Source organism: Physeter macrocephalus, chromosome 4, assembly GCF_002837175.3.
Source record: "Physeter macrocephalus isolate SW-GA chromosome 4, ASM283717v5, whole genome shotgun sequence".
Classification (NCBI taxonomy): domain Eukaryota; kingdom Metazoa; phylum Chordata; class Mammalia; order Artiodactyla; family Physeteridae; genus Physeter; species Physeter macrocephalus.
In genome coordinates, this window is record NC_041217.1 from 62,260,094 (window position 1) to 62,271,485 (window position 11,392).

Here is an 11,392-nt window from a genome sequence, read left to right on the forward strand (position 1 = left end):
CATCTTCCCAAAGTGTCAGGCAGGTGATGAACTTTGGTGGTTAAATGGTACTTTCAGTAGCTGTTTGGAAAGATCCAAGCATCCTTTTGTTGTTTACTTTTTAAAGAAGCAAGGTAAAATAATCAAATTAATAATACCCAACCCCTAAATCATTATTGTACTCTATTCACTTTGCAATTAACAAAGGGAGAAGGACCCTTTTGTATTGCTTTTGCCTGAGAATCAAGAGCTAAACTGACTACCTAACTCCACAGATACAAAATCATGAAAATTAAAATCAGTGTTACTCTGGTTGACGGGTAATAGTCATAAGCAGAATTTCCCATCTAATGTAGATCCTCATTATTTCCCTTGTCTTTTAAATGGGAGAAGCTTGTTCTCCCCTCTGAAATTCTAGTCGTGAGCAAAGATGGAAAGAACTGGGTCTACATACCTACACACTGTGGAAGCGTATTCGTCCAGATTCCAGAAGCCAAACATTCCAGCTCGCTGGGTCCATTCAGTGTGTACCCTTCAGCGCAGTGGAAGCTGCACTGTGTGTTGAAAGGGAAGTTTCCCAGCGGGTGACTGCAGTTCATGAGCATGTGTTGAGGGAGGTCCAATTCGCTACACTCTGTGACTGTGGGGACGAAATATTGATTTCTTTCTTTGCAGGTGGAAAGACAATGTCAGGTTTGCTAAAAGCTGAACTGTTTGTATAACCCACCTAAACCAGTCTCCCTGGACTTCTAACCCAACCTGTTCATCTTTAGCTTTGTATTGGTTGCATCTTGGGAAATAATCATTCTTTCTCTGGTTTTTATTCCCAACAAGCAAAATTAGCCTGAAAGTGTTCTCTTTGTTTTACTGCCTTTTCATTTCCCTTTTACCTTTTGAGATTTGGGGAGGAAATGCTCTCTCTAAGAATAAAGTGTTTTAACCCAGAGTGTGTGTCTCTGACAACTTGAGTGAGGCAGACTGACAGATGGTAGAGAGAGGCCCTAGGACTAGCCTTTACTCACTGGAGCAACTCCAACATGATTTTCTTCCTGGCATCACCTCTAGCACAAGACCAATGACCACAATACTCTCAACAAAATAGTGGACTCACCATATTCACATTCTGGTCCATAGAATCCAGGGTAACAGGAGCAGGTGTAGTTTCCGATGGTCTCAATGCACTCTCCTTGCTTGCTGCAGGACATATCCTGGCAGGAGGCTGCATGGATAAAGAAGGGTCAGAATCATGGGCATTCCCAGGAGGTATGAAGAAAAGCTGGATTCTTATTCCAAGTCACAGACTTAGTCCCACTTGGGTAAGCTTGATCTAGCCAGACAACAGAAAAACCACAGCATCCCCTGGAGAGCCAGCTTGTTCCCTGTGAAGGACACTGTCGGAGCCTGCTGGAGCATTCCCTGGCTTCGATTTTAGGCTGCATTTAGTGTTACCTGAAGAGGGGTTGCCATGTGCGGACACAGAGGGACAAATGGAGCCACCAATACATGTGTAGATGGTGAAACTCCTCTGTGTGGTACAAAATAGTTGTGGCTTTTAACTAAGAGCATTCATAGAGTTGTATTATTATGGAAACTCCTATGACAAATATCACAGCATGGAGGTTAGGAACCAGGGGTGGCAGGGGTCTTGCATACATAGTCAGAATCCACGCTCCACTCCCTAATATTATGTGACCTCAGGCAAGTTACTTCTTTGAGCCCAACCTGCCCACTGTTAGGGCCAAAGCTCTTCCATCTTTGGTCTAAGTCTATGCCCGACACCACATGGAGGAGGAACAGAGGACCTGTTCCTTAAGACCTACTCATGGCCAAGGACAAATGACCTTATGGGGAACTGTGTCACAAGTCTAAATATGCCATATTTAGATGGTACAAAGATGACTGGCCTGCCAGGCCCTCCTCACTAAGTCTGTGCCACTTGGGTGACAGCACATAGAAGGGGCAGAGTTTCTTTCCTGTAAGAGACTTGTTGAGGGTGTATGCACTAGGCCCTTGGTGGTAGATTAGTATTAGAATTGATACCATGAAAGCACTGAGTGTTTTTATTGATGAGGTCATAGCTGGGAGCAAGGTCTGTGGCTTGACTCTTTTCTGGTGGTGTTTCCTAAGCCCAGCCAACCATTGGTCTACATTGGGGTCTATCACAAGAGGAAATCCATATGTCACATAGCGGGTTGTGCTATTTGGTCTCTATATTCCCTCTTAACCCTGAGATGCTGTAGCTCTATAAGCCATGCGGTGTTCTACAGCAGGAAGTTCCGATGGCAGCCAGTGAGTTTGGTGAAGCTGCACTGAACCACTGGGAAGGGTTCCAGGTAAAGAGAAGATGCAGGAAGCAACAGGAGCTCCTAAATAGAAGTTTGGTCCATGTCTTCCACCCTATTCACCTTGACCCACCAGTGACTTACAGTAATACCTGCCTGCCCTATGCTCTCGGAGCATAAAAATTTTGTTTTGACTGTAGCTTCCTCTGGGTCTCAGAACTCTAGGAATGGAAAAACAGCCAATGTTCTGTATTCTATTCCATTTCAGGATTTCCAGGCAGGTTGATAACTTATCTATTTCTTGGATCTCCAGGAAAGAACATAATGGTGAGTCAATCTTTTTTTTTTTTCCTTGACACCTTGTTCTGAGGTCTAAGAAATCCTGACATTTAGGGAATTATTCCAGCTTAGTTTTTTTGTTGCAGTGTAGTGTACCTATCTATTTCTCATCTATCTCCCACAGAGAACTGATGGTTCCCTACATTCTTTACATCTTGGATGGCAAAATGGCAATCAATGCCTAGAGTATTGTATTAGTGGAGGTGGAAGCCAACTGTGTTTGGGTGAAATTGTACCAATTAGTGATGCCTGCCATAGTTGCAGGCTAGAGGAGTGCCCTTGTTCATTATCATTCATGCCAGTAATTTTCAATCTCTTTTCTTCCTTGCAAGCTTTATTGAGGAAGACTCTCTTGCAGATATGGAGGCTGAAGTTTGAGTGCGGAGGGGACGCAGTGGCATATTGGAACATCTCGTGGCAGCCAAGATAATCTGATCAGGACAGTTATAGGGAGGCATAGCCCAGGAAGGGTAGGGGGCTGACTGGGAGACCAGTAGCATGAGCTAACACTCTCATAATGTCCGTCCTGGCCTATAAAGAACAGGTCATTATTTTATTTATTAAATATAATAATAAGTTATTTGTAAAACGAGATCTGACTACATGACAATGTGTGTATGGATATGTTTCCCCTCAGCTAGGAGGCTGTATGAGGAGCGGGAGAAAGTACAGGGAATACTCTATACTCTGTATTCTGTTCCATTATTGTTGAGGGCTTCTGAGGGGAGGTGTTTATAATCTAACAAATTTAGAACATATATAGCAGAGTGTGGCATCTGTAAGATGATTTATTGAAGAAGAAGCTTCAGAGTATTCAGGACTCTCTTGCCCAGGGCAGTCCATACTCTCCCTAGCTGCAGTGTTTGTATGCTACCCAGGGCAAGGTGGCCTCCTCTGGATGGGAAGCCACATCAGAAAGATGGAATCAGTTCTGGCACGAGGCGCATGACCACAGGAAGACCAAGCTTTCACGCAGGTCTGCGTGAAAATCTGGAATCTGGAGAGTGGAGAATCAAATATACTCACAGGATCTCACCTTCAGTTACCTCTTCCCTTTCCTCACCCCTCATCCCCTACCAAAGTCCAGTGGACCTGGAGATATGTTGCTTTTGAAGGGAATCTGTAAAGCACTGTCATCCTTGGTCATGTTCTCAAATTGCCTCCTGAGAATGTTGAGCAAAGAGTGTGGTTGTATATGTGGCTAAAACTACCACCTTTGGAGTAAACATGAGTTTGAAACTGGCTCCATCATCAAGGAACTTAGAATCTTGGACAGGTTCTTGAAAAGCTCTGAGCCTTTCCCTCATCAGCAAAATGAGGGCAGTAGAAGGAGCTGATTGATGAGGTTCTCATGAGGACTAAATGCAACTAATACTAAATAGACTAATGACACATGAACTAATAGTAATGCCTGGAATATACTGATGTTCGATAGGTATTAGTTACAACTGTATCTCCTAGAGGCAAGGCCAAGTTCCCTCTCAACTTACACAGTCTCTTATTCTAGGGCACAGGGGTACAAAAAAGCTCTGGACGTAAATTTTAGGAGACACATTTCCTGAGCATCTATTTCATCAATTATAAATTAGAAGGGTGGACCAGATGATATTAAAATTTCCTTCTGGCTTCAAAAGGCCAGTTTTCTCTAATCCTGAACTTATATTCTTCAAGGTGCTCAATAATGCTGCTTGATTGACAGTTTACTCTTTGTTTTCATGTCCCTGACTTTGACACTCAATGTTATTGACTCGGGGGCTATATTAACGAACCAGGGAAGGCATTGTTTATAAACAGTCAGATTTCTGAGCAGAGAAGGCCCTACCTGTATAGCACAGTGCCCGCTTCTTTTTCCCACAGGGCTCATCATTCCACTTGCCAGGGGCTGACGAACTCTTGATGTAGATCTCCACGCAGTCCTGGTTTTTATTCTTGTTGTTGGGCTCCTTGTCAGCCCAGTTCTCAGCTTCCTTGGTGAGAGTCTTTTTGGTTCCCACCCAGGTCCATTGATTGTTAATCTTTCGGATCCCAATCCAGTAGTAAGAACTGTAGTAAGGTATGGCCTCATTGAGGTAAGCAATCTCATTTTTATTCTGGATAGCTATTAAATCTGTGTAGTACTTCTGGCAGAATTCCCGGGAATAATTCCATGAGTATGATTTGTTGCTGTAGTGATAGGTCCATGCTGCCACTTCTTTCTGGTTAATTAGCTCTAAGTAAAGGAAAGTGTGGGTCAGGTTAGCACCCCTAATGAGAAGGAGATTGTAAGCAGTTCACTTCTGTGTAGTCAGATGAGTTTGACTAGAAGACAAATACCAAAAACATGACCATTTTTTGTCTAATCTAGTTGTTTTAAGGAAAAAGAGTGGTTACCATCTTTTACTTGAAAGTATACACTAAGTCGGAATAAGAAAATGTCCTCTTCTGAGGATCCTTGGTATTCAAGATCTGGAATCATAAGATACCAGAGTTGGAAGGGACCGTAGAGGTCATCAAATCTTCTCCTTTTATAAATGGAGGAGACATTAAATAATTTGCCCAAGCCCAAAGTAAATGACATGTAAAATGTTTCAATGGCTGCCTCATATCTCCAGGTGCTAACTCTTCACATGGAAAGTAAGATGCTTTATGATCTGGCACCTACCTGCTGGTCCAGCCTCATCACCCACCATATTTACTTTTTTAGCAAAACATTAAGTCCCACTTCCATGCCTTTGCATGTGCTCTTCCTGCTCTTCTGGCTGCCCTGCCCGCTTAGGCGTGGTAACTTTCCTCCCCTACTTTCCTGACTTCTCCAGGTGGGCTTGGTATTCAGCTCCCACTGTACCCTTCTCTGTCTCCACCTCCCTTACTGCCAGGTATTGCAGCATCTGTCTATATGACATGGGTCGCATGTGCTAGATTTTGAATCCTGATGGTGGTCTCTTTTTACCTCTGGATTCTTAACACCAAGCACAGAGCCTGGCACTTAACAAGCATTTGCTCCATACTTGTTGGGTGAAACACAACAGGTTTGTGGCAGAGGCTCATTGCATCTCCCGGTTTGCAATCTTACACTCATTCCACTGCCCTGGGCTGTTTCCCTTTGATAAATTACTCTGCTTCCTCCATCTCTGCTTAGTCACTTGTTAAAATAGGGCTTAAAACAGGCTTTTTAAAGGGACGTTTGTGAACTCAAATGAAATAAAGAATGTGCCCCTTAAAGGTATAAAGGGCACTATGATGCGAGGTAATGTTATCCTAGCCGGTGGGAGCCCACCCCAGCCAGAAGAGGCCAGTTCCCATGTGAAGAGGTGTACAATGTAAGCAATCAAACCTGGAAATGGCTCTATTTCCTGTTTATAAAGTCTCGTTCCTATTCAACCTTCTTCTCTGCTGCCCACAAGACGGTCGTTTCCATTTGTGCCTCCCTCACAGGCACCTCTGTGGCATTTTTTTGCCCGAAGACTTTATTCTGATGTCACCAGGGCTGCATATTGGCTTGCATGGACTCTAGGCAATTTTGCCTTTGGAGTTCCCTTCCTCGATAATAAAATATTAAAAACTGTATTTTATAACTGCATTGGTATGAAGGTGAACATATTAGTATTATACACTAAAGCATTTTGGGGAGGCCTAGAAGAAAATGATTTTTAAAGAAATTAAAGCATTTTTATGGGTCCCTAAAAGTAACGTGGGCCTCTGTCTATTGAGTCTAATGGAGAAGTTGGCCCTGGGTATATCTGTTTACTTTCTTCCTGAAGCCTTTTCTACCAATAGGATGGTGTCGGGTGCATTTTTCCTCCAGGAACCTGGGCTTGAACTGTTTTCTAATACCTCATAACAACCGGCTCCCATCCTTAACTTCTCCCACTTGGAGAAGTTACCCTAATCACTGAGGGCCAGGTGAAGGGTTAGCATAAACTTTACCAGAGATCAGGGCACTGAAGCAAAAGAGTTGGGTGGTACTGAAGACCACTCTCTGAAATCTCCAGTTCCAGATGGCTTTTAGGCAGCTGGCCTGTAATAAGAAAAGAAAACTTCCTTTTAGTATCCATGTGCAATCACTGTGGCCAAAAAATTCTAGTTAATAATCATGGTATTGAGTTACAATCCTGCCTGTTTCCATTAGGGGTGGCTCAAGCCATCTACTCCCTTTTTATTTCTCACTGCTCTGCTTGAGTCCTACCTACCCCAGTTGGACACTGCACCAAGGCTCAGGACAAAATTCATTTCTTCATTCATTCAACAAATATTTATTAACTACTTTGTGCCACTAGTATTTGCTTTTCTGACATATTTTGTAATATTTATGTAAAAAAACACTGTCATTATTATTATGCAATAATCTCCCTTTAAGAACTGGTATGCCATACCCAAGAGTAATAAGAAGTCACACAGAAACTCCATGATCCATACAGTTGTCTGACCTATACTTTGATGCACAGAGCATCAACTAATTGTGCTGTGCTATGTCATCTATCCTATATTATTGATGTGTTTTCTTTTCTTGCCTTATCATTTCAGCGTATATCTATAATATTATCCAATGCTTAATGTATACATGTATATATACATATATATTTACTTTTAATTAATATATGAATAATAAACGTATTCCCCTTGGATCTATAGCAAGTATGATTTCTCATGAGCTCCCTTCTGTTGGGAATTCATCAAATCTATTAACATTTTTAAAGCGTTTTTAGACAAATAAGTTCTGTAAATGTTCATCCAACACCCTCATGTTACACATGAGAATACTGAAGGTTGGAGAGTCTAAAGTAACATTCAAAAGGACAGAAGCAGAGCCTGACTTTGAAACAAGAGCTTTCTCCACTTTACTTTTTTACTTTTGTAAACCTCCAGGCTTTCAAATCCATGCTGCGTTGTTGTCGATGATAGAATATGTGACATGACCAAGCCTAGCTGCCGCATCTGTACTCATCCAGAGCTACCCCAATATAACCACCAACATAAAACTTGTGCGTTTGCTTTGCAATTGAAGCTTTATTGCTCTTCCAGCCAGATTGCTACCCCAAACCCTTCCCATATAGAAATTCTCAATTGCCACAGCTGGGCTCCAGAGATGGATGATGTAGGCTGTATGGGGAGGGTGGGTGGTGGTAGTGTGTGTGTGCATGTGCACAGTGCATATACACTGTTGACTACAGCCAGACCAGACAGTGAGGTGGATACAACACAAATCAGTGCAAGTCTCCCAGATAGTGGGGTTATCTTTCTATAAGAAGCCTGGCACTTTTCCATCTAGGAGTTTCTGAATATTGGCTTTAATAAGCAGGCACATTTTGTGTTCTTATGAACTAGGACACTAATCAACTGACCTCTGCAGGACCTATTATCAAACACTGGGATTATCATAATGTTATGATTTATGGTGCTGTTTATTTGCACAGGAAGTATGGTGATAATCCCTTAGTGGAAACTTAATCCCCTGGAGTTCTCTGTGGATTGTATTATATCACCAGCTATTATTAGTACCATATTTCTATTCAGTACCCAAAGAGTACCATGCCAGATTCTACAGCAGAAATCTTTAAACCAGAATGAGCCTGGCTTCCCAAGGGGTACACAAACAAGGAGGATTTAAGTAAATCTGTGTTCAGATTCTCAACTCCAACATGTGCACTTTCCTAAAACCAATCTGCTTACAAATGTGTCCTTCTCCCATTTTATAAAAGAAATCATACCTTTTATAACTTGACTTTTATTTATCATTAGGCCTTGCCTCTGTATGTAAAAAACATCAGTGGGTGTGCCAAACAGAGACCATCCAAAATATTGGTTTAGATCTTGACAACTTGAATGCTTCAAATGATAGTGTAACAAATCTGTTTCAAGTCCAGTGGTTTCCATTTCTCTCTTTTCATCAGCTTTGATGAAGACCCACTTAAGTTGTCAGATGCTAGACCATTGACTAAATGTTGAAAATACATCACTCTGTAATTTGGTACATGAAACTTGGAAGGAATTCAAAGAATTGAGAGACATTGCTATAATAAGCTTCCATTTCCATTTACTTAGTCATATGAATAAAAGTCCTTAATGCTTAAAAATCCTCAAAAAATGAAATTTAGGAATAGAATTGATGCTGAACTTGTTTGATTGTATCAATAAATAATATTCATACAAGGTTACATGAATAGGGGAAAAGCCCCTCTTCTCATGTAGAGATGCATCTTCTACAGCATTTTAAATAGGGAAGTTTAAATTACTTATCAAAATTTGTAGTATGTTTATGCTATTTTATTTAATTGTGTACTAAAAGTAATTGTCATGCTAACTCAATCAAAAAGGTGAAAAATTTAGCAGAGATTTATGGTTTCAGAAAATTGCATCTTTTACATTTCAACTTAATTATGTTTTTATTTGTGTAAAGAAGTATGATATAGTGATCAATAAAATACTTTAACCTTAAAAATGAATTAGATTTAAATTCTATACAAAAAAAATAAATAAATAAAATAAATTCTGTAGAGGAAGTGAAATAGAAATAGGTATTAAAGAAGAGAAAATGAATAATATAAAATTCCCTATTATTAGAAACTAGTTTATGTTTTTTTAAGTGATAAGTGTTATCAGATCACTATGGTATTTTATTTCATTGGATAAATTCTAGGAAATGACGTTATATTTATTTACTGTAAAAGGCCAATCTTTATAATGTACTGGAAAGTCCATCTTTTAATTAAAAACTTATGATGAAAAATTTTAGCTCTCCACTTAGAAAGGTTCAAGAGGTTATTTAGTTTTTCAGAATTTTTTCGGAGGTACAGAAGCAAAAATATTGCTGGTGAAGAGCACAGTAGTGTAGCCTAATGAAGGGGACCTCAATATTTGCCTTTGAAACTCTACTGCATTTCTTCTCAGTTAGATTGGAGGAGGATCGCAGTGTTTTTAATCTAGTGGTGCTCTTCCTGTGCCCTTAGAAAGTGGTTTTCTTCCTGTAGAGAGTATTTCTAGGGGTTTCTCTGGCTTTGGGACCAGCTCAAGGAAGTATGTTGGGACAGTGACCAGGTGAGGCTCCTATTCCCTATCTCCATTCCCAACTCCTCCCACTATCCCAACAGAGCTGTTTTATGTTTTAACTTGTTTAAACTTTTCAGTATGGTTTGGTTTAAACAAAATAGAGAGAGAGAGAGACAGAGTGCTAGTTTTGAACATTATAAGGTTTTAGAGGACTGGTAAGTGCTTCTGATCAAGACACAATATCTAAGAAAGGAAAATGCAAGTCATTGGGTGTCCCCTGCTTTAATCTGACCATACTTCTCTGTTTTTTAAAATCAAATACCAAGCATCACCTCTCATAGAATGTTTGAGAGCTGTAGGAAACCATAAAGATTACTCCAAATCAATTAGGCATTTCTCCAGCATTCTTCAGCAGGTCTTTTAGACCATGGATGCTCGAGATGGGACGACCATCACTACCTATCACTGAGACTCAGCAAATTTAGATGATTTGCCTAAGCTTCTGCACCGGAATGTATGTTGGGTTAACACAGTGATTCTTATTTTCACAGAACTCCTGTACTCCTTTGAAAGTCTGATAAAAGCCATAGTCAGGATTCTTTTTTTAAAAATTGCAGACTTGCAGCTTTTTAGACAATTTCAGAAGGTTCATGGACCCCAAGTTCAAATCTCTGTGTTAAATGTAAGGCAGCACCTTGACTCATTGGCAACTGACAAGGGTTTTGTGTGTGGGTGTGGAGGACGAATGATGCTTAAAAACCTTCATTCGAGTAATAATTTCCCTCTGAAACTTCCTTGAGGTGGGTAAGCCTTCTCGCATCTGCCCCTGCTCTCAGTGTCATCTTTAGGACAGGGGTCTACATTGGTGAAGAGTTAAGGACTCTGTCCTGGTGTTTGTTACTAAACAAGTTAAGTGTTGAAACACCAGGAAATGCCTCTCTAGGAGGAGCAGCCATGTGCTCTGCTAATTTTTACTTTAATGTTCTTTGGCAACCTGCTTCAAACTGGAAGTCACTGGGAAGGAGTCTGAGATGGGGTCATTAAAATAACATCCTGTACCTGTGTAAACCTTCATGAAGGCTGCTTTGCACCATGGTAATCTTTAATTTTACTTTTCAAATAACTAAAAGTGATTGCAGGGTGAAGAGAGAGGCAGAGACAAAGTAGAAGGATCCAGAAGTGTTTTTCCCTCGACCTTTGCATAGAAAGAGGTAGTAAATGCCAGTAGGAATCCCATGGCTTCCAGCATTCTGGGTGGCTTACAAAGTTGGCAGGAATGGTACCATAGAAAGGCGATTGGGGGGGGTCAAGATGGCATACTAGGAGGATGTGGAATTCACATCTCTGCACAACTAGGGCACCTACCAGGCACCAGTGGGGGACCACGGACACCTAAGGGGACGGGAGGAACCCCCAGCGACTGGGTAGGATGTGGCGCATTGGGGGGAGTGAGGGGGGAGGAGAAGTGGAGGCGGGACAGGACTGGCACCCCTGAGGGGCGGCTAGGGGAGGGGAAGGGATCCCACTCCTGAAGGGGGAAATTGGGGGACCATTGGGAGGGCAGAGGATCAAAAGGGAGCATGGCCAGTTTTCCCCTGCCCACTTGGGCCCCCGGAAGCCTGCTGAGATCCCGGGCCTGATCCTCTGCCCACTGAGGCCCCCTCAGCCATGCAGGTCCTGAGGAAGTGGGAGGGAGGGAAGGGAAGCAAAAGTAAAGGCCGGACCCCTGGGGCCTGGACCCCTGAGGGGTGGCTGGGGGAGGGGAGGAGTTCCTACACCCAGCAGGACCCACCCATGGTTAGGGGTCCAGTAGGGATGGGGGAGGC

The 11,392-nt window shown here is 41.9% G+C and overlaps 1 protein-coding gene across 4 annotated transcripts in view; it reads right to left on the bottom strand.

The window, feature by feature from the left end:
• Positions 1-11,392, bottom strand: part of SELP (selectin P) — a 45,128-nt gene that overhangs the window by 22,953 nt on the left and 10,783 nt on the right. For all 4 annotated transcript variants that reach the window (XM_028488695.1, XM_028488693.1, XM_028488694.1 and 1 more), the window contains exons 2-5: positions 6,507-6,597; positions 4,423-4,809; positions 1,091-1,198; positions 434-619 (exon numbers count right to left, since the gene is read on the bottom strand). In XM_028488695.1, the coding sequence (XP_028344496.1) occupies positions 434-619; positions 1,091-1,198; positions 4,423-4,809; positions 6,507-6,597 (772 nt within the window). The remainder of the gene's footprint in view (positions 1-433; positions 620-1,090; positions 1,199-4,422; positions 4,810-6,506; positions 6,598-11,392) is intronic.